General features: G+C 41.2%; 1 protein-coding gene across 10 annotated transcripts in view; it reads right to left on the reverse strand.

Moving 5' to 3' along the window:
- Positions 1–5,646: 5,646 nt before the first annotated feature.
- Positions 5,647–23,225, reverse strand: part of RAI14 (retinoic acid induced 14) — a 147,595-nt gene continuing 130,016 nt past the window's right edge. For 6 of the 10 annotated variants that reach the window (XM_060009615.1, XM_060009613.1, XM_060009614.1 and 3 more), the window contains 10 exons: positions 22,892–23,070; positions 22,607–22,635; positions 21,300–21,386; positions 20,292–20,378; positions 17,819–17,876; positions 14,809–14,927; positions 12,614–14,149; positions 11,294–11,422; positions 8,326–8,391; positions 5,647–7,503 (listed from right to left, as the gene is read on the reverse strand). In XM_060009615.1, the coding sequence (XP_059865598.1) occupies positions 7,426–7,503; positions 8,326–8,391; positions 11,294–11,422; positions 12,614–14,149; positions 14,809–14,927; positions 17,819–17,876; positions 20,292–20,378; positions 21,300–21,386; positions 22,607–22,635; positions 22,892–23,070 (2,368 nt within the window). In that variant the 3' untranslated portion in view covers positions 5,647–7,425. The remainder of the gene's footprint in view (positions 7,504–8,325; positions 8,392–11,293; positions 11,423–12,613; positions 14,150–14,808; positions 14,928–17,818; positions 17,877–20,291; positions 20,379–21,299; positions 21,387–22,606; positions 22,636–22,891; positions 23,071–23,225) is intronic. The other 4 variants (XM_060009616.1, XM_060009612.1, XM_060009618.1 and 1 more) reach the window with 4 other exon arrangements.

Consider the following 23,225-nt stretch of genomic DNA (forward strand, 5'->3'; position numbering starts at 1 on the left):
TGCTTGAGTTCTGTTCGCTAACTCTGGAATGGAATGCTAGTAATCTGGGGATAGTGCTTTTACAGCGGGTTCACGTACTCTCCTTTGATCCTGATTACCGAAAGCTTTGCTATTGCAGAAATCACACAGAGGAATCATGTGTATAGGGTACTTTTAGACTCTTCCAACCCCCAGTCAAATGGGATTAGCTCCAAATGATTCCAAACTCAAGGACTGTGAGACCTAAGAACAAGGAAATGCAAATAAACTTTCTCTTGGGTTGTGTGATTTTTTTTTTTTTTTTGGCCACCTCGGGTCTTCGTTGCTGTGCACGGGCTTTCTCTAGTTGTGGTGAGCAAGGGCTACTCTTCCTTGTGGTGCATGGGCTTCTCATTGCAGTGGCTTCTCTTGTTGTAGAGCATGGGCTCTAGGCGCTCAGGCTTCAGTAGTTGTGGCTCATGGGCTCTAGAGCGCAGGTTTAATAGTTGTGGCGTGTGGGCTTAGTTGCTCTGCGGCATGTGGGATCTTCCCGGACCAGGGCTTGAACCTGTGTCCCCTGCATTGGCAGGACGATTCTTAACCACTGCACCACCAGGGAAGTCCCTGGACTGTGTAATTTCTTAAAACACATTTTCCAGCTTCTCAAGGCAGGGTTAGATACCTTCTTTCTGAGCTCCCACGATATCCCATCCACTTGTGAGTCTCATAATGACTCTCACAAGTCTCTTGGCACTCCATTTACTTTTGAATTTTTCCATGCATCTGTCCATCCATCCAAGGAAAAATACCTATTGAATACCTGCTATGTGCCCGACACTGTTCTTTCTAAGCATTAGGGAAAGCAACAGCGAACAAATCGACAAAGATTTCACTCTCCTAGAGCTTCTTTTCTACCAGGGCTGCTAGTAAATAATATGACATCTCTGCAAGTTAGAAAAAGGCAGGTGGCTTAGGGAATAGGCAGCAACTTTGTGTGAATTAGGAAAACGCCTCTTCCTGCAGCCAGTCTCAGGCCCCTGCTAAGGTGTCCAGCTTTAGGAAAGGGATGAACCACCTGACATGGAAGTAACAAATTATATGGAGAAAAATAAAGTCAGGCAAGGGATCTGGAAAGTGATGTGGATGTGGGGAGGGGTATACTGGCTTATACAGTGTAGTTAAGAAGGGCTTCTCTGACAAGGTAGCATTGAGCAGAGACCACAAGGGAATAAGGGAGCAAATGACACAAATGTCGAGAAGAGCATTGTAAGATGTTAATAGCAAGTGCAAAAGCCCTGAGGCAGGAGCAAATTTAATGGATTCAAGAACAGAAAAAGTTTCAATTAAGAATGAAAAGAGAGTCGGGCTTCCCTGGTGGCGCAGTGGTTGAGAGTCTGCTCGCCGATACAGGGGACACGGGTTCGTGCCCCGGTCCAGGAAGATCCCACATGCCGCGGAGGGGCTGGGCCCGTGAGCCATGGCCGCTGAGCCTGCGCGTCCAGAGCCTGTGCTCCACAACTGTGAGCCACAACAGTGAGAGGCCCACGTACCGCAAAAAATAAAATAAAATAAAATAAAATTAAAATTAAAAAAAAAAAGAATGAAAAGAGAGACAGAAGAGTGGGTCAGCAGAAGAGGAAGTCATGCAGGGCCTTATGGGCAATCCATCCGTCTAAATCTCCACCTGCCCACCCACCCAGTGAATACTGAATAGCTGCTGGGTGGCAGGCCCTGTCTGACCAGATGCGGGGTTCTTGTGAGCAGATTTATATCCACCACTGAGCCTTTAGCGTTCAGCACAGTGCCTGGCTTATTACTAGTGTTCAATAACACTTAAGAAACTGAGTCATCTTCAGGAACTCTCCATTAGTGGAGATTCTGGCCTCTCTGTATATATTGGGTTCCTATTGCTGCTGTAACAAGTCATCACAAACTTAGCAGCTTAAAACCACAAGAATTTATTATCTCCTCGTCCTGGAGGTCAGAAGTCTGCAATGACCATCACTGGCCTAGAGATCAGGTGTCAGCAAGACCGGTTCTTTCTGGAGGCTCTCAGGGAGAATTGTTTTCTTGCCTTTTCCAGCTTCTAGAAACCACCTGCCTTCCTTGGTTCATGGCTCTTCTTCCATCTTCAGAGCCAGCAGTGTAGCATCTTTAAATCTCTGACTCCTTCTCCTGCTTTAAAAGAACCTTTTGATTACATCAGGCCTTACCAGGGTAACCCAGGGTAATCTCCTTGTTTTAAGGTCAGCTGAATAACAACTTTAATTCTATGTGCAAACTTTATTCTCCTTTTGCCATATAACATAAACTATTTAAATTCCAGGGAATTAGGACATGAGCCTCTTTGGGGGAGTGTTATTCTGCCTACCAGAGTGTTTAACTTGATTTAAATGTATAGGTTTAAAGGATTAATTTACATGTCTGGGTTGCTCAAAACCTGCATATTCATTAAAAATGCCTATCTTCAGGAATGGCCTCAGACTGGCTCCTGGGAAATGAGTTCTGATCCATTAGAATATTCTGTCTGAGAACATTTTTGTATGCTTGACATTTTGGGCCAAGTGGTACAAATCCGATTAAATAGTTCATTCTTAAAATGTGATGTATGATGAATGCATGTTTTTGCTCTGGGGGGTCTGGAATCTGAATAGCTGAAATTGTTATGCAGGTACTTAAGCCTTCATGATAGATCCCCAATAAAGTCCTGGATACCCAGGCTTGGGTGGACTAATCTGACTGGCCAGACTTCCGAAGTGTTGTCACACATCACTGCTGGGACAATTAGCTATATCCATGTAACTCCACTGGAAGAGGGCACCTGGAAGTGTGTGCCTTGTTTCTCCTGGATTTTGTCCCATATACCTTCAGGCTTTGCTAATTTTAAGGAAGGAGGATGAGAGGATGTTCTGGGCTAATGGTAACGTTCTATACCTTGATAGGGTTTGTTGCCCAGGCATATTTACTTGTCCAAACTTATCAGATGGTACACTTAATATTTATGCATTTCATTGTTATGTAAACTTTACCTAGAAAGAATTTCAAATACTAAAACCTAGTTAATGATATGTATACTGAAATTTTCAGGGTAGCCTGTGTGGATGTTCTGTACTTATTTTAAAATGCCTCAAAAAGAAACAGACTAATGGATGGAAATTGGGATAGATAAGTGGATAGACATGCATACAAGGCAAGTCTAGGAAAATGTTAACGCTTGACTCTAGGTGATGAGCACATGAGTGTTCAGTGTAAACTCTTTTCAAGTTTTGTTTAAAAATGTTTCTAAAATTTGAAAAATTCAAAACTGGAACAACAAACTCTCCATTTTTACTGTGATTTTGAAACTGAAGTATTGATCTCAATAATGTTTCCTCAAGGGTTTTTTGAAAAATAAAGTATAGGTTTAAAAACATCTGAAGGTGACAGATAGGTAACTCTTACTACCCCCCTCCTTTATTAAAAGCTTACGTTATTTGGCTCTCCCCCCTCCACATCCTCCACTAATAATCTGGTACATCCAGTCGCCGTTCCTGAAATATTGTTTCTTCCCATTTTTAGGGCTTGGTTTATACTGAATGTACAGAAATGTCTCTTTCCTTCTCTTCTACTCGCCTCCACCTCTTGGGGATTTACTCCTCAAGGGAGCCTTTCCATCTCCTGGAACCCACTTTGATTGCTCCCTCAACCAGGTCCTATGACCCAATTATGGCGACCGTCGTAGTTGAGCTTTTGTCCTTTCTTTCACAGATATGCCACACACTCCCCGAATGCTGGACAGTTCTCTGCCCTGAACAGGTGAACAGAAATTGCTCCTGTGAATGCCTCCGTCTGTTACTTTTTCCAGCTCACTCTTTGCCTTGCAGTCTGCCTTTTAAACCTTGCATCACCCCCGTCTTTGATGGATGGTGTTTCTACTGCTGTCAGCACCCAGCATTCCACAGTGAGGCCACGTGGCAAAAGGTTGTGCATCAACATGTTCTGGGAGCATTTTCCCCACGTGGCATATCATGTGTTTATCTTAAGATTGGTGGGTTTAATTGTTAAAGGCTTTGGAGTCAGTCTGAAAGTGTATGTAAGAAAAACAAGTTGATGACTCTTCTGTAACCAATGTGAAGAAAAAGGCCATTCTTGCCCACTCACTGTGATGACCCATATGCTATTCTACTTTTATCCTCTGCATTCCTGTATCACATGATGGAAGCTAGTGTGAAAATGGGCAATTTGAAAATTATCCAAATGGTCCTCGCACATATGCATACATAGCATAGTCATCACATCACTTTTAGGACTGTAAAATACTGGAAGCAGATTAATTGCCCATCAATGAGGAGTTAGTTTAAAAAAAAAAAAAAGCACATACCATGAAACATTATGCAGCAGTTAAAAAGGATGTGTGTGCTGACAAAGAACAACCTCCAGGATGTTTTAAGTGGAAAAAGTATGGTCCAGAAATTTCTATATTTAAAGGGGAAAATAAAATACATGCCTACATGTACATACAGACATAGAATGTGTTAGGTCATTCAAGAAACTTAACAGCTGTTGCTTCTGGGGTGGTAAACTAAGAATCAGGAGGAGAGATTTATTTTCAGTTTATCTCATTTATCCTACAATTATATCCTGTGATATATAACCACTGCTGCAGGATGACAGTTTCTTTTCAGACCCTGCCTTTGGCATATGAGGCAGTTCTTTTCATTTAAGAAGTCTGGTTTGGATTTATCTAGGTTAAGTGCTCATTTGAGTGTCACCAAGAAATCATCTTCTGGGACTTCCCTGGTGGCCCAGTGGTTAAGACTCCACACTTCCACTGCAGGGGGCGCAGGTTTGATCCCTGGTATGGGAATTAAGATCCCGCATGCTGGGAGGCGTGGCAAAAAAAAAAAAAAAGAAAGAAATCATCTTCTGAGTTGAATGGTTGGCCTCTCTTGAGGTGAGTTCTCCTTTCAGGGTGCACACTCGATAATTTAAAATAGTAATAACCTCAGACACTATTTGCATTATTTTCATTGATATCTTTTGTCCTTTTTCTTCCCAGAGGTGGGGCTTGAGGAAGGGTTCAGTTGAGTATGTATGGTATGCCTTGGCAACAGGAGCTGAGAGCGAGGCAGTAGAATCGTATTGTTAGCAAGGGAAATGGCCTTAATGAAGGGAGATGGCCTTGTTATGCTGTGTTATGAAGAACCATGTTAGCTATTTAAATAATTGCACCCATTTCATTTGTCATCTGGTGTTTCAATTATGCTTTCAACCTGGAAGAATTCACCCTACAGGAGTTTTTTTCAGGAATGAATTAACCTTGTAATGTGATAGGATAATGTAAGAAAAACCACGTGTATGTATTACTTTTTCAAAAAAGCAAAGAAAAAAAAAGAGAAAAAAAAACCTAATGGAAGCTTTTAAATAGTTAAAAAAAAAAAAAGACTACAGATCAACTGAGAGGCAATTTTAAATGAAAGAACTGTGATGCAAGTGCCCAAAAGTGGGTGTTGCTTGGGGTAGAGTTCAAGGTAACCCCAGGAGCTAGGGGACGAAATGATATGACACACTGTGTGAGAGACTGCGGACAACGGCCACCGGTGGAGCACAACACGGTATAAAAACCTTTGCCCCGAAACGCTAGTTAGCTGAACTTCAGAAGCTGTACGGGCATGCTTGCAAAGGTGCCCCAAATCAACCACAGAGATGCAAAATGAAACAAAAGTTTATTTTCTGCAATACTTTCTGTAAATTACAAAGGCAAAATGCTAAACTACAGCATGTAACTTTTCAATATTTAACCAGAGTACTTGTAATAAATATGCATCCTGAAACAAGATAAAAGGCTACACTTTGTCAGGCTTCCTACAAAATGTCTCAAGTTTTACACTCTGCAGCATTTCTGTGTGGAGCTGGGAGGGGGATGGTTTTGTGTTTTCTTAAGTGCTGTGACAGAAAGTCCTTTCACAGTTTTCTTTGGAGGGTGTTCGAAATTGCCGAACTATAAACAACTTAAGAAAGGTAACACCAGGCTCGAAAGCCGGTGTTGCTTCGCTGTCGTTGGTCCTCATCCAACACAGTGCTACCAAGTGGCCTCTGAGCCCAGGCGGCCCTGTCAGAGCCGGCCTATGCTTTCAGTTCTATACTGTAGAGATTTCCGTAATTCAGTTTACATCTCTCAATAAGATCAAGGCTGTAAGGGAAGCTGCAAGCAAGTTAACCTGAAAGTAAAGTGAACAGGAATGTTTTCTCCCAAGACCTCAGCTAGGCACCATAATGTTTACCAGGATTTTTTGCTTCAAAGTTGAAAAACTCGTTGGTACTAACAGCCCTTCTAGAGATAATTTACAGGTGCTGGTAGAGTTGGGGCATTCAAAAATATTCAGTGGGTAAGAGGATTTACTATATTCAGAGACGTGCTACAGTTCTGAGAACACGATGGCAGGAAGTCTAGGGGTGTTGGTGGCGGCTCATTTTGAGTTTGGAATACAGAACCACCTCCTGCTATAGCTGAAAACCCGGAGGAAAAGGTTATATACTTTTTAAAGTCTTAAACATGATTACCTAAAAAATATTTTGCTGATACAGTCTAATGTAAATTTCACTTACTTAGGGATTTAGATATGAAAACATCTTTAAGAGCCAATAAAAATATTGTAGAGGAAAAAAAAACACTTTTAAAAAATTGAGGTTAAAAATGATGAGGCATTTCTTTTGGCTGTAAACACGCAATTTACTATCCCTCGTTGAACACAAATGTTTGGATTTCCTGAGCTTCGTGCATAAGAAACAGCAGGAGGCAAGTTTGCATAGAAAATTTGCAATATGTCAGCGGTTTACTTAAAAAGAACTTTTAAGGGCAATTTGCTTTTGTTTTAAAACTTCATATCTAAGTTAACAGTGCTCATCAAACTATAAGATTGATAAGCGGGGTGGTGAGAAATATAAGGCAGATGGGGAAGAAAAAGATGGAATTAGCGTTTTTAAATCCACAAGATTATCACGATAAAGGGTCTAAAGCATGCAGCTCATAACTAGTGCCATACTAATTTGGTTAGAAATTAAGTCATGTTTGGGGGATAGGAAACCAAAGGCAAAAAGAACACTGCTGTGCTGAACGGCACAGCCCGAGCGTAGGAACGGAAGCACGGCTGCGTGGAGCATCGATGTGTCACTCAGTGATGAAGTCCCTCAGCTGGGCAGGTACCAAGGAGGATGCCTGCCACCAGCGTGGACGATCCCAGCTCTGGAATCAGAAGGGATGACAGCATCTTTCACCTCTGCTGCTTCGAAGTTTCTAAGCGGTTCTGAGGAGGACAGTCTTCTCCTGGGCCCCATCCTCAGAAAGAAGCCTCTGGAAAGGGAAGAAGCTCTATTACAAGGGTCACAGTGATACCACGAATGAGAACAATGGCAGTGGTTGCCAGCAACTCCGGATCTAACGTAAGGTGGACAACAAGGGGCCAGTGTCCTGCCAAGGAATCCACTTTACTTCTTCTGGGACTGGTTCTTACACATGGTGAGGATTTGCTTCAGTACTTTTTGGACATCTTCATCCATCTGGCCCTAGGAAATTCCAACAAAAGACACTCATTAGAATAACCTACGATATCATGACTTGGACACAAATCACGCAGGACCATGGGGGAGCGAGGAAGGAGGTGAATAAAAGGCAGAGGCTGTTGCCCCACAGGAACTTCAAAATGCAGAAAACAACAGAGGTAGAGGGGGGGCTGAACACTGAAAAGCTAAAGCACTTGTTAGAAAAATAACATCAAAAAGGTGTAAACCAAAACAAAAGAAAACAACACTCAGAAACTAAATCCTGGCACTGCCTCACCTGGGGAGTGAGATGGCTGGCTGGGATGAGCCCTTGGCTTCCCACTGCCCTCCCACCCTCCCCGATCTTCAAGGAAATGTTGGCCCTACCCATTCCCACATTTCTAGGAGGAGCTGAGTCAAAGACACAACCCTGCTCTTTTTCCTCCGGAGGATGAGGGGGCTGGGTCTCCTACCAGACTCCTCAGCAAAGGGTTTCTGGCATCTCAGTAGCGAGTATGAGCCCAGCCAGCCAAAGCACCAACAGTTGCAGTAGATGGTACGGATAGCTCTGAGAATGTCATCAAACCCGGAAAATAACACCTAGACCCCTCCTCCTGATGGGCAGCTGCCCCCACACCCTCCTTCAAGCTCCCAACAAAGGAGGCTGCTCCTGGTTAACAGGGCATGGGGCTCCCAACACAAAATCCAAAGCAAAGCAGAAGGTGTTCTAAAAAGCTTTCCAATGAAGAGCTGTCTTCTCAAATTCTCATCTGCTCTACTAGTTTCATGATGGGCGTTTGGGCAAGACCTGCTGTGGTATCTCTTTAGGATCCCCAGACACCATACCTGCACAGCGTACAGAAGGTGCATTCTGTAAACTGATATCACTTCCTGGTGTTGTTTCTTGCACTCCTAGAAAGAGACAATTTGACATTGTTCAAGAGCTTAGGAAACCTTTAAAAAAAAAACAAAAAAACTAGGAGAAAGCTGCGGCCAAACGCTACCCTAGTGATTCCTTCCAGCAACTAGCACAGGAAGCTTTCAGAATTGCTGTGAACTCAGAGGATTGTGTAGTTTGGAATGCTTGTCAATATTCTTAGGGGAAAAAACTACCTGTTTCACATCTTGGTATGTCAACCCTAGAAAAAATTCATGTAAAAACTAGATATGATAATCCCGAATTTGTTTAAAAAAATATATACATACTCAGGCAAAGAATACAGATATAGTCGCACAAAGTAAACAGTGCAAGGAACTATCTACTTTGTCAAATGCAAAAAGTTATTGTCTCTGAGTGGTTGGATTGTAGGCAGTTTTAATTTATAGGAGCTTTTCCAGAGTTTTCTGTATCTTCCAACTTTTCTATCGTATACAATGACCAAATATTTATTAATTTAAAAAATTATTCTTTTAAAGAGAGTTTATCGATCACCTTCTATATAGCCAAGTGGTGTATAATCCCTGGGGAATTCAATGATTTAGCTGTCAGCGTACCAAGGAGGTCAACAGGGTGACGGCACCAACCTCAAATGGTCCCTCAGCACAGCTGTTAATGATTTTATTTCTCCTTGTTGAGCTGTAATTCCAATTCCTCCTAGTGACTATTTCAAGGATCTCAACTCAGCTCTTAACTCGTCTAAGAAGAGGCCTTTCTGTCTACGTCATGATGGAAATTTAGACTATCACATATGGATCACTTTAAAAATCTACTGGAGTCTATCAGTAGCCAGTTTCACCTCCTCCCCAACAGTGTCAGATGTGAGGCGTCCTTCCTATTCAAGGAAACCCTTTGAAACCTCAGTCTTTGAAGTTCCTGCCAGTAGAAGGTACGCTTGGTAGCCCTCTCTGTGCAGTTTCCTCCCACCTCTTGGTTGCCTCCACTCCATCATTTATAGCTTTGTCTTCTGATCACTGTCTTCCGTTCCGGTTCTGCTTCTGTCATCACTTGGCTGACTTCAGTATCCACGTGGATGAGCCACCCACCACCCTGGCCTCTCAGTCCCTCGACCTCAGCTTCATGACCTGTCCCTCCTTCCAGCCACCCGCTCTCATGGTCAGAGCCCTGCTTCAGTCATTGCCTCTGAGATCTCAGTTGAAAGCATCCCACTCCCTCACCACCATCTCCCATCTTTGCAGCAAACCTGCTTTAGGCTTCCCCTGCCTCCTGCTGTGACTCTTCAGCCCCGGCAGACGCCTAGCTCCTTAGTCACTTCTCCAGCAGCCAGCCTTGGCCATCCATACTCCACCCCTCCACTGGAACTGTGGTTGCCATGGCTACCATGGGCCATCTAAATGCCACATCCCAGTCCCTGCTGCCTCCTACTCGTCTCTTTGAGATTCAGCACAACCATCGCCTCCTGCAGGAAGCCTTCAGAGACTCACCCAGATTGGGTGAGCACATTGCCTCTCTATGCCCACAGCACGTTGGGCACCTATCAATGGACGCTTACTACACTGAAGGCAAGGACTGTGTCTTATTCATTTTTATATCATCAGCACCTTGTATATTACTGATACATAAAAGCTCATTAAATGCATATTGAATAACTAAGAAGGACTGTATAAATCATTAGTACTTTATCTACAAGTCTGTGATAATCACTTGATCAGAAAAATGACCTGCAAAACACAGTCAAGAGCAACTTCTCCTTCCCTGACTACTCCTCCACTGCTCTAGTAGAGCTGGCGACACAAGAAAAGCTGGTTTTGTACTTTGTGGCCAGCCGGAGTAAGGACTGTAGAAACCTGCATTCACCAGTATTGAGTCTGTACTGAAGAAATCACAAAATCCAGGTCCTGTTTGTAAATGGAAGCTAGAAACAGTCCAGGATAGACTAACCGTCACGTGCAAAATGTAACATACCCTCAAGGACTAAAACTTTACAGACATTGTGATAGACTGACTAATAGCCCTCCAAAGATGCCCACGTCCTAATCCGTAGAACCTGGGAGTGTGACCTATAAGGCCAAACGGACTTGCAGATTAAGGATCTTGAGATAGAAAGGAAGATTATCCTGATTATCTGGGTGGATCTAAAACGTAACCACCAGGGTCCTATAAGAGGGAGGCAAGAAGGTCAAAGGTGGAAGGAGGAGATGGGAGGATGGAATCAGAGGCTGGAGTGATATGCGTTGGGGATGGAGAAAGGGGCCACGAGCCAAAGAATTCAGGCAAACTCTAGAAGCCAGAAGAGGCAAGGAAATGGATTCTCCCCTAAAGCCTCGAGAAGGAACCAGCCCTGCTGGCACCTTGGCTTGACTTTTGTGAAACTGGTTTCTTCAGACGTATGGATCTCGAGAACTGTAGTAATAAGTTCGTGTTGTTTTAAACCAAGTTTGTGTCGCTGTATTACAATAGCCATCGGAAACGAATACAGACATGAAAGGGCTTTCCTGGGTGAACTCAGGAGACAGGCCAAGAAGCAGCTTCAGACATGCAGACATACAACTACCAGAGATCCTGGCCCCTAATAAGAAACAGCTCTCGCCGCTGCCAGAGACAGTGACGACCATGGCAGAAGAATGGAGAAAGGGTAAAAAGTGAGTGGAAGAGTGAACAAGAGGCCTCCTCCCACTGTCCTGTGGACTCCTCCCTTCCTTCTCACTGATACCTGTTACCCATCGCACTGCAGGCAATGACTGAGAAATCCATCCGCTCCCTCTCTGGCCTTCATCACAGAAGTCTGTAGTCAGCTGCTCACCGAGGCGCAACACGCCTTCAGGCTGGGCGTCTGCCCGCTGGCTCCCCGCTCCCCCTGGTGTGCCGTCTGTCTCCCCACACCCCCAGCCAGGCCGCAGAAGCACGTCCACTCACAGCCAGCTGCTGCTGCAGCGCCTCCAGCTGCTGGCTCTGCCTCTTGGACGAGCTCGTGGCGTAGGAGAGCTGCGAGAGGCTGTTCAGGGCCTCCTTCAACTTGGCGACTTCCTTCGACATCTCGTTTATCTGGCGAGAAAGGAAAGCTCTATCAGTAGGCAAGAACGTGATGGCAGAAGCAAGACTCCACCTATTTCTCAACCTGTAACATAGCCTCTCCTGGCCTCTGGGACTGCAGCAACCCCTTTGTTATTTTTAAAAGAAAAGCCATAAAATGAAACATAAAATCAGATAAAAACAGATAAAATCAGGCAAACCAAACAAAGCCCTCTAAGGCCATTCCAATGCAGACAAGAGCCCCCCGAATGAGAGACTGTGTTTTGGGGCCTGAAAAGGTAACAAAAGCTGTGACATGGGTTCACCCTTAAAAGGGGGACGGTTGAAAAAATAAATCAGAAACAGGATTTCAGGTATTCCTTATTTGAAGACAGCTAGGTCTTGCTCCATATTGCTGACGTGGGCAGTCAGGAATAAGTTTTAGAAACCCTGGTATCCCGGGCATCTTGCCTCGTAGTGAAGACAATCGCCCACCTCCACCCCGTCTCTTGGCTTCAGGAGCTCTTTTTGAAACATTCATTATAATGAAGGAATAAAAGATAAAAAATGCTCTCATGAATGCCATTCAGAACATCTGACCCAGGAGACCGGGAATGCAGAGCAGATCCAGGCACGGAAGCATCATCCGCTTTTCCCTTTACTTTCCTCCTTCCTCCCCGCCCAGCCCATCTCACATCGCCTGCCCCTCACACTTCCCGCCTTATTATCCTGTACACCTTTGAAAATGGGGCCCGGGGAGGGTTTTTATACTGACTCAGAGGAAAGCTCGTGGGGTTTAGGGAAGCAATATCAAGTCTGGGAGTAATTGGGTTTTCATATGACAGAGGAATCTGTCTGGATTCCAACAGAGTAGAAGTTCAAGATGGGTCACAAATGCTTCTCAGTTGGTGGGTTCACTTCTGATCCCTGACACCTGGCAGGGCTTCTGTAAAATAATTTTTAAAGGGAAAACATGTCCCACACATGTGAAAATGCTTTGGTATGAGGGAAGCAGTAGAAGATGAGTTGTTTTTTTTTTAAATAAATGTCCACCCTCCTATTTTTAACGTGGCTTTGGGGACAGAGGGAGTCATGTGTGGAGCCGCTGACCATTCACAATAGGTCAGTGCTTACAAATGGTAAAAATGTTAACCGCAGTAAGTGAAGGTTGAAAGTCCTAGCGTACACTAGCTCGAAATTCAACAGCAGTACAGTCTCACCAACCTTCTTGTCTTTATCCTCTTCCAGTTTTGAAGAGCTTTCAGAATCTCTCTTCATTTCTGCAAGCTCTTCCTGAGCGTCCTGGCATTTTTGCAGAAGTTCATTTACTTCTTGCTCTTTGGATTTCAAGAGAGTCTGAATGTTTTCCCTTTCCCTTTTCATTTGTGAGACCTCGCTTCTAATCTGGGCAACCTCTGAATGGGCCTTCTCTTTCTCTTTCACGGAATCCTTTAATTTTGAGGCCAACACACTCACTTCGCTTTCCAAAGACGACTGGAGCTTCTCATAGGCAGACCTGGGCACCATCGCGTCGGTCACGGCCGCCTTCTCCTCTAGGAGTTGTTTCTCCAGCTTTGCCACCTCCCCTTCCTTGCTCGCAAGGTGCTCTTTAAGACTGCCTATCTTCTCCTCCATCTCTCTGGCAGTGGTCCGCAGCATGGTTATCGCTTGCAGATGCTCCGTCATGGAGACAGAGTTCTCTTTCTGTGCATCCACCAACTGTTTGAGCTGGGTCAGCTCACTCAGCACTTGGGAATACTGCGACTTCATTTCACACAGGGCCTCTTCAGCCTTCGCTCTGGATACGCTGGTCACCTGCATCAGCTTCTCGTGCTCTGCCTTATGGATGTATTCAGCTGTGACGTCTTCTAGAGATTTCCTCTTCCTGTAGTCCTCCAGCTCGGCCTGGGCCTCTTTGTACAGCTGGGACAGCTCACTCACCTGCTTGTTGAGTTCATCTATCATCCTGTTCATGGCCTCTTTCATGTCCCCAGCTTCATCGCCCGCCTCCTGGGTCATCTGATTTTTCAGTGTATCTTTTAATTTCATGATTTCTTCTTGGGCCTCTTGGTATTTCTCAAACAAAAACGCCTTCTCCTTGTTCATATTCTCAATTACCGAGCAATACGAGCTTTTCATTTCCTCGAACTCTTCCCCAGGTGGCTTCATAACCACCCCTTTCTCCCTCTCTGCAAGCTTTTCCTCCATCTCTCTCACTCTCGCTTTATTTCGTTCACTTTCTTCCAGTGCGTTCTGGAGATCCCGCTTTAGCACGTCTATTTCCTCCTCTGTGATCCTCAGCTCACGGAGGCCTGAGTCAGTATCCACGCCTTCCGGTGAGACCAGGCCTAGTTTCATCTGCTTCTGCACGCTCAGGACTTCTTTCATAGCTTCCTCGTACTTGCTCTGAGTTTCCTTAAGCTTCTGGCTGAGGTCGGAGCCGTTCTCTGAAATCTCCGAGTTGTTTAAGCACACCGACTCTGTCCTTCTGGCCTGGAGCTCGGCCTGCAGCTCTCTCCTCTCTGCTTCAGAGCTCTCCAATTTCTTCTGCAAGTCGTGTAGAATCTCCTGTAGTTGCTGGATTCTGACATCGCTGTCGATAGTGGATTTACTCAAGGAATGTGTTAAGACAGATGGAGATGGTCTGGAGTCTGGAGGAGGGGTTTCACTAGGTTTGCCCAGGGATGGGGCCAAGTCAGTTTCAGCAGAATGGTAAAAGTCAAAGCTCAGGTCTGCTTCTGCCTCCCTGGGTGTTTTGGCCTGGAAAAAAAAGGCAAGAATGAAATAGCACCAAAGGTGGGGTTAGATGAGCAAGCAACTGCAATGAGAGAGTGATTCCGAACCTTACACGTGGGAGAGCAGCAGGATGGCTCTGCACGCGTCCTCTTGCCCCGTGAAAAAATACGGTCCGGGACGCGGGAGTCGGACTAATGACTCTAAGCTTCTTCTGTGCTCTCTCAGGACAGATTATGTGTGCCACTTTAAAAACGTGAGATTTGTTTTGGCTGAAGAGCCTCTGACTCAAATTTTTCCTTTGTTTCTCATATTATTGTAGTTGCCAAGAGGGACAATGGGCTTAGTACAGCTACTTCTTATCAAGTTCTTAAATCTGCTACGTAATCAACTTTACTAAGTGAATAACTGACTAACCATATATATGTGTGTGCACATATATGTATATATATTGTCATATATATCATACGATGTATATAATCATATAATTTACCAATTTACAAAAATAGTTAATGAATAAACTCTCTCAAGAAACAAATAATTTGAAACTATAAAATGCTTAAGGCTAATTTTAAAAAGAAGAAACTAAGGTCAATGTCTAAAACAAAATATCACCTGACTAACCCTGAAAAACCCAATAGCTTGAACCCTACAGAACAGACCGTGTTGGCAATCTGTTTACCTACCTGTAATTTATCTTGTAATTCCTTATTGTGTAAGGTAAGAGAAGCAACTTTTGCCTGCAGTAGGACCAGAAGATCTTGTTGGTCAGCTTCAGAACTTATATCCAATAAGCTATCAGCACCTTGGAAAAGAGACAGGCAATTTAAAATAATATTTTAAAAATTAAACTGTTATTTCTCTGACCTCTTACAAACTCACTTTCTACCCAATCCAGTTCTTCCTCCTGGTCCAGACTATGACTGAAAGCCCCCTGCAGCTGGATAGATGAATAGCAATTCTCAGGTCCTGGGGTTTCCTTACTGGCGTTCCCCTAACACATATACTAGGTGCCTGGACACAAATAAGCACATCTGAAAACTGATGGATTCGGTCACACATTTTCCGTTCACTTAATCAAGTGCCACACCTTGGTTGTTTTTTGTTCCTCCCATGCCTAATACATCCCATTCTGTGAATCCTTTCAGATAGACCTCTGGAATCTGGTTCACTTCTTATTCCCACATCCATCACTCTAGTTCAAACTTCATCACCATACTTGGTAACTCTACAAATGGCTTCCTAACAAATCTCTCTCTCTCTCCTCTAGTGAAAATGTAGCCTGTACCAACAACACTGTCAGACTAATCTTCCTAAAACATACTTTGATAGGGTCATTCCTTTGGTTCAAGTGCTTTAATTGCTCTCCCTCTAAAAATAACCTCCAAATTCCTTCATCTGGATTAAGGCCAATAGGATCTGGCTCCAGTCTACTTTTTTTCAGGTTTATAACTCCTGATGTTTTTCTCTAGTATCCCATTTTCATCAGATTCAGCGCTTCTATCACATCCTCTATATTCTCAACACAAGGCTGCTTCTTTAATTCTTCATCCATACGACTGCCCTTGTAGCATCTCTTTGGCTAGATACCTCTTAGGCATCCTTCAAGACTCATGGCAAACTCTGCCTCTTCCTTAAAACATTCTCTGACCACCCACCATGAAACAGCCTTCTCTGAATCCCACAGTAAACACTGTTGGTAAACCAGAACTATTTGAGATTCTACTGATTATCGTGCTGAAATAACCTTTAAAGCTGTGCTACTCAAAGTTCTCATTGAGACAAGACAAGAAACGTCCTCCAGAATGTCACTCAATGTACTGCTTCCTTCATCCAGAAAGTCTTCCTATGGAAACAAAATTGTCAGGTGGGCAAAACAGTGTGCTTGGCTGGATGACTTTCTGCTCTAAACTCCTTAGTTATTTTAGATTGGCAACAGTTTAGAGACCACACTCTGAATAGCACTGATCCAAATTTCTACTGTTACTTAAAAATTTTCTCGAGCCATTTAATGCAAGGATAAAAATTTTAATCTTTTTTTTTTTTTTTTTTTTTGTGGTACGCGGGCCTGTCAATGTTGTGACCTCTCCCGTTGCAGAGCACAGGCTCCGGACGCACAGGCTCAGCGGCCACGGCTCACGGGCCCAGCCGCTCCACGGCATGTGGGATCTTCCCGGACCGGGGCACGAACCCGTGTCCCCTGCATCGGCAGGGGGACTCTCAACCACTGCGCCACCAGGGAAGCCCAAAAACTTTAATCTTAATTTGGAAGGATACAAAATGACATTTCTTCATAGAAATGCTTACTAATCGTGTCTGGTGTCTAAACCACAGCTTTATGAGCGTTCTTGACAAAGAGTCTGGTCAGCTTGGAATGAACCAGGGGGTTGGGAGGGAGCATGAGGGTAATTCTAAGCAACAAAAATTACTTCTAAGCCATGATGGATGGCTTTTAAAGTATACAGTGTAGCAACTGTTCAGTTATATTAACATTGTTCTCTGCCAGGAATATTTCTTAATATTTCTCAAGTCTGTAAGTTAAGGGCTCCAAACACATATGAAATACATAACAGACTAAGAAACTGAATGCTGGAGCAAAAAGGGGCCTTTGAAGTAATCTGCTCTACATTTCAAATTGATTCTGCATATACCGTCCTACATTCTTAGAGGATAAAGCAACAGGATGGACTCGATACAATGAATTAAACCGTGTCTTGGTGAAGACAATATGATAGTGTGTGATTTCACTGTGATTTCATTAACACTCTTTGTATGTGTCTTTTAAAAGTCAGAAGTAGAAAAGTTAGATTGTGGCAGCCGTGGAGGTGCTCAGTTGGCTCTCCCTTCAAGAAATAACCTGCTGCCCAGTTGTGAGGAGGGCCGCTAGCTGGCAGCGTACAGCCTATGGACCTCATCTCAAAACGATGTTTTAAGATGCATAAAATAAGCTGGGACGGAGAGAGAGAGTGGCACTGACATATACACACTACCAAATGTAAAGTAGATCGCTAGTGGGAAGCGGCTGCATAGCACAGGGAGATCAGCTCCGTGCTCTGTGACCACCTAGAGGGGTGGGATAGGGAGGGTGGGAGGGAGACGCAAGAGGGAGGGGATATGGGGATATATGTATCTGTATAGCTGATTCACTTTGTTATACAGCAGAAACTAACCCACCATTGTAAAGCAATTATGCTCCAATAAAGATGTTTAAAAAAAATAGAATGTACAGGTTACAGTAATTGGCGACCTTTGTAACACACCAAACAACAAGATCTGGAAGCAGGTCTAATAACAGCCATAATTTCTAGCAGAGATACTGTAAATGATCTTTCAAGGTATCTGTAATAACAGCGAGGGGATATGATATTATCTGTGAATTTTCTTGGTGTCAGAATCAGTGATCTGCTAATACCACTGGGGCTTATTGCCTATCTTCATAATTGAAGGAAGTGCTAATGCTAAATTAGGAACGGATGAAAACAGAGATATATTTCACACCCAAGCTCAGGGACTCCTTAATCTAGGTGAAAGCCCCCTGAAGTAGAGAGTACCAGGCTGTGCACCGTTGGCAGCCTTAGGGTGGCACCCTGGATTCTCCAACTTCCCCAGACAGGGTACCCCTGCTTGGCCTTTGCTCTCTTAGAGGAACATGAAATAGAGATCGGTCAAGGGAACAAAAATGCCCCTTCATCTTACCCGTAGTACTGTCACTTAGTCTGTCTTTGTTTTCCCGTATAGAACTGATCTCAGCCTGCTGGAACACAAAAATGACTTAAAAGAATATTCCTGAATGGAACACTCTACAAAAGAATCAAGCAAATTTTCCTCCTTGAGTTTATACAAGTTGGTGCTATCCTACTAGAAAAACAGATAATCTCCAGGAAAGAAGATATTTTAAAATACAATAAAAGTGACAGTTATCTCCTGAGGTGCAATTTTCACTTAGAGGTTCCAGAGGGTATAGTCTCAAAATATTTTTCAGAAATTTCAGTAAGTATATTACAAATATCTTTGAAGATTATAATAAAATTACATAATAGCTAATTTAGTGGGCTACGTGCTTAAAGCTTGAGATGGTGAATACTACTTTCATAACAGAGTCCAACAGAAGTTTCACTTATCTGGGTAATACATTAAAATACATTAGAAGCACTTTTCAGCTTTATCATTTCATAAATTAACTATTAATATATTATTATTAATTATTTTTAAGGGAAATGATAGTAAATGAGACCTGTCACAGGAAATAAAGGTAACTTTATAAGGGAATAAAAATTCTTATGGCTGTGGATTGACAATCCCATAAAGATTTCCTCTAAACCTGTATCCCTGAATATCTCTGTCCATTAACATATTGGAAAAATTCTTTACCTTCAAAGCCAGATTCTCATTCCAAAACAAAATACAGTCACTTGCCAGAAATTGCCATGTTTCATCTAGATGAGCCGCAGACCATGATAAAAGAGAGAACTGTTCAGCAAAGAGACTTCTTAAAGGCTCAAATGCTAAAAATGAGGTGGCTCATTTTTGGCAAGTGCTTATCATAAAAAAAGCTGTATTTTCACTTAAAAAAAAAATGCTTATTTTTCAACTCTATTAAGGTACAGTAAACTACATCCATTGGAAGCTTACAATCTGAGGAGTTTTGACAGATACACACGCAAGGAACCACCACTATAATCAAGATTCAGAATATTCCCATTACCTCTAAAAGTTTCCTCATCACAGCCAATCCCTGCCATTCCCAGGCAACCACTACTCTCCTTTTTGCATTTTCTAGAATTCCTATCAATGGAATGTCAGAGGGGATGAATTTCTTTGAGCCTGGCTTCTTTCATTCAGCATGATGGTTTTCAGATGCATCCATCATGCTGCTTGGCCAGCACTTCATTCTCTTTTATGGCTGAGTAATATTTCATTATATGTATATATCTCATTATCTTTATCCATTCATTTGTTGGAGGACATTTGGATCTTTTCTAGTTTGGGGATATTTGAATGAAGATGCTATAAACATTTGTGTATATGATTTTTTGAGACATATATTTTCATTTTTCTTGGGTTAACGTCTATGAGTGAATGGCTAGATCATATGTTAGGTATGTTGAACTTTTCAAGAAGCTGTCAAATGGTTTTCCAAAGTAGTTGTACCATTTGACATCCAACCAACAGAGTATGAGAGTTCTAACTCTTCCACGTCATCACCAACAATTTGTATTTTTAATCTTTTTAAACTTTAGCTATTCTAAATTGTGTCCTTTTTATCTCTTTGTGATTTTTTTTAAAGAAATAAAAGTCTTTTTACACTCTATTTCTGAAAAACATAATTTGTGATATTATTCTTTGGAACGCATTGCCTCCTTTGAGCCACAATCATATTAGAAGATACTAGGGTGGTAATTATAAGAGCATAACTTGCTTTCCTTGCCTTGTATTTTAATAAAATCTAGTTAAAGCAAGGGAAGTGATAGGTTGACAGAATCTTTTCCACATCAATGTGCATCCAAGTTAAAAGAAAATTCATTTTTAGTAATTCTTAGAAGGGAGAAAAGAATAAACAATTATGCCATTGAAATTTCATTTTAACAATTATAGATTTTACTTTCTTTCCAAGTACAATTTCCTAGTGATTGTTAGGTAAGCAGATATTAAATTGAAATACCCTCCCGTTCCTTAAAATACTTTCCAACCTCAAGTCTAGAGAATCAGGTAGAATAAGACCTAATGGATTTTCTAAAATTCTAAAATAAATACATATTACTTTTATAGTCAGTAAAAAGTTTAATTAAAAATATACAATTAAAAAAATAAATTAAAAATAATAATATATAATTACTTCTTAGTAAGATATCAGAGAATAACCATTTCTTTCTTTTTGATTAGTATTACAGCAACTCAATTTGGTAAGATGACTGGTGATCTTAAAGTCTTATCTTTGTCCTTTTTAAATGAAGAAAATTAAATATTAGCTAACAAATATAATTGATTCATGCTACTCTTTTTGTATGGAGCCCATGCTAGGAAAAATAATCAAAGGGTGCTTTATGATGAAAAGGTTTGAACCAATGACTGAGAAATATATTCTGTTTCGCCCAGTGTTGTGTAACTTAAATTAAATCTATTATGTACCTTAAAATTCAATAATAAGTTGGACACAGAAAGGAAATACCTTGAAGGGTGGTTCAGCAAAAAATACTGATTCCTTTCCTGAAAGTGGTGTTGAAGTTATTGATCTTGGGGAAGACACGTCACTCAACTAAAGAAACAAAGTGAAAACCATCAATAAAGAGTCCTTTTTCAAAGTCTTCTACAGTGCCAAAGAATTAGCCTATTTAACCAATGCAAATAAATCTAACAATAATTATCCTTAGTTTCAATTAATTCAAGGGTAACATATTTTCAGTGTAATTCAGCTACCTCAAATACTTTTTGAAAGTTTGCCCAGTAGAATTAACTACGGAACTTCACTCCTATATTCACTAGAATTAACGTTAAAAATTTATAAAACTTCTATTGCAGATTGAGAATATTGTTAATGAATATGCTAATGTATTTAACATTACTTACTGGATGAGATATTCTGCTCAAATATTTGATATGGATTATTCTTTTTATGGCCTATGATTCTTTTAATAACAAACCCTGGCCTGTTTTTATTTACCATTTCATAGATATTCAAGCTTCCTCCTCTATTCAGTAATCACCATAAGCTCAGAAATGAAAGCTGTTTTTTAATATTAGTCAACCTTAAGTGTAACAGGAAAGGCAAATGTATTGTAACAACGTTTAATAAACCAACTAAAATTCATTTTCAACTAGCGCCTCACCAGCTACACATTCTCCCCCACTTTACTAGAGCTGTTAATACGAGCTCTGAAAGTACACTGAGCTCATTATCTCGAGGAAAAAGTTCCTGTCATGGATTTTAAGAATTTTGAGGTTTTTAAAAAAGATATGGTTCAATTCTTCAGTTTTGAAATAAGAATCAACATTATTTCCATACTAATAATCAAAATTCTTCATACCACTACTTGTAATTTAAAACCACTACAGAAAATTTCAAATAAGCATTTAAGGGTCAATTTTAAAACAGTTCTTTTTGGCCTAAACACAAAATGACAAAATTATGGCTTTGTTGTTATATGTTTGTTCATTGTTGGTTTTCTTTTACTTTTACCTGGGTAGGACTGATAGGAGGTGGTGGAGCTTTGCGTTTTTTTGGAGTTCCACTTCTCTCTGAGCTTATTTTAGAGACTTGATCATGCTGAAAGTTGTCACAGTCCAAAGAATGGAGGTGGGTTAGTTAGGTTAGTAAAGTCTGAGTAAATAGCTTCATCAAACAAATGAGAAAAACCTCAACAGTTCATGCATTTCTTACTTTATCCAGATCTGAAACCTGCTACCAACATAAAAATAAGTAATATGCATGCTCCCAGTTTTCTTCTAGCAGCCCATGCTTTAAAGCAAGAAAATAAAAAACACAAGACAAAACCAGATTAAGTTGGTATGGAGAACTGGGAAAGTAGAGAATAAGGGGTTGTTTACCACAACTTAGAACCCAGAATACATTCATAGTCTAGCTTCCATCTTAATGCAAAGCAGTGGTATTTCCCCGACCTTTTCATTACTTCCAGTCCTTTTCTTAAAGAGTATACAGTTGACCCTCCATATCCACAGTTTTCACATCCAGATTCAACCACCTGCATATCCCAGAATTCCAGATACAGAGAGCCAACTGTATCACACGATTTTATATAAGGGAATTGAGCTTCTGCAGGTTTTGTTATTCCCTGCAGATACCAAGGAATGACCATAAATATGGGAAAAAAGGGAGAACCTCAGCTCTGAAGGTTATGGATAAATATAACACAATTGGTACAAAATAAATTCACTATCAAGTATTTGCTGATTATGATAATTTTTTCAAGAACCTTGATGTATAAATAAATAAAACAGCCAAATATATATCTCATTAATAAACAGAGGTGACTATGCTTTTAGGAAAAACTCCAAAGTAACAGGGTAAACTTCTCAATTTCTATCTGTGTAAAATGAATGACATTTTAGAAAAGCTCTAATTAAAATAAAAGAAAATGCTAAATCTCTTACTTTCATTAACTAACATGGCTATGGACAGAGTTCTATAATTCCTGTGATATTACAAGTAGTTAAAATACTGTTGTTCTCAGAGTTAAAATCACATCAAACCTTTTCACACCAGTAGGAAATATTAGTATATTTCAGAAAAAGATGAATATATAAGTAGCAAGTTTAAAGTTACATGCTTTGGAAATAGGGTAAATCATTAAGAAAATATTTACCACCTTACAATGAATCATTTATTCCAAAGACATTTTACTCCTTAAGTAGTTTCAGCATAGTCTTTATCACTTTCCTAATGGACCACAGAGTGGTTTAATTAGAACATGTTCAAACTCCCACAGGCAATGATGAAAAAGAATCTCCATCCCCAAAGATAAATACCTGCTTTGGTTTTGTTGGTGTCTTTAAATCTATAGAAGAAAAGTGAGGGAAAAAAAAAACCTATAAGAACCATAATTACTCATATGCACTTTGGGTGGCGGGGTATATAAACACACACCCACACACACACACACCCATACACACAACATACACAATATTCAACACTATTTTTCTCCAGAAATATATTTAAAAGAATAATAAAATATATTGCACAAATTCCTTTAACCTTTGGGGAAAATGGAGTGGATAAATTTAAAACAACACTGGCTATTTTCTTTCACATACCAGCATCCTGAGAGATTTTTGATAATAGAAGGCTTTGAATTCCTGCATTTTCTGAGAGTTTGGAATAATGTAAGGCATTGTGTCCAAGAGAATCTACAAGGTTTAGGTCTGCCCCCTTTTTAATTAAGGCTTCCACAATGTTAGAGCTGCCAATCTCACAAGCCAGCATGAGAGCAGTTCTAAAGAATGAGGAGACAAAAAATTAGTACACAAAATGTGAAAACTTGTTGCTAGGAAATCATTTCATTTGTCTTAAAAACAGAGGAAAGAAGACTAAGTGCAGTTAAACCTGTACTACACTTAATTTTCTAGGAAATTCAAAGTGGAATGCTAT

The sequence above is a fragment of the Delphinus delphis genome, chromosome 3 (genome assembly GCF_949987515.2).
Source record: "Delphinus delphis chromosome 3, mDelDel1.2, whole genome shotgun sequence".
In the NCBI taxonomy this organism is placed as follows: domain Eukaryota; kingdom Metazoa; phylum Chordata; class Mammalia; order Artiodactyla; family Delphinidae; genus Delphinus; species Delphinus delphis.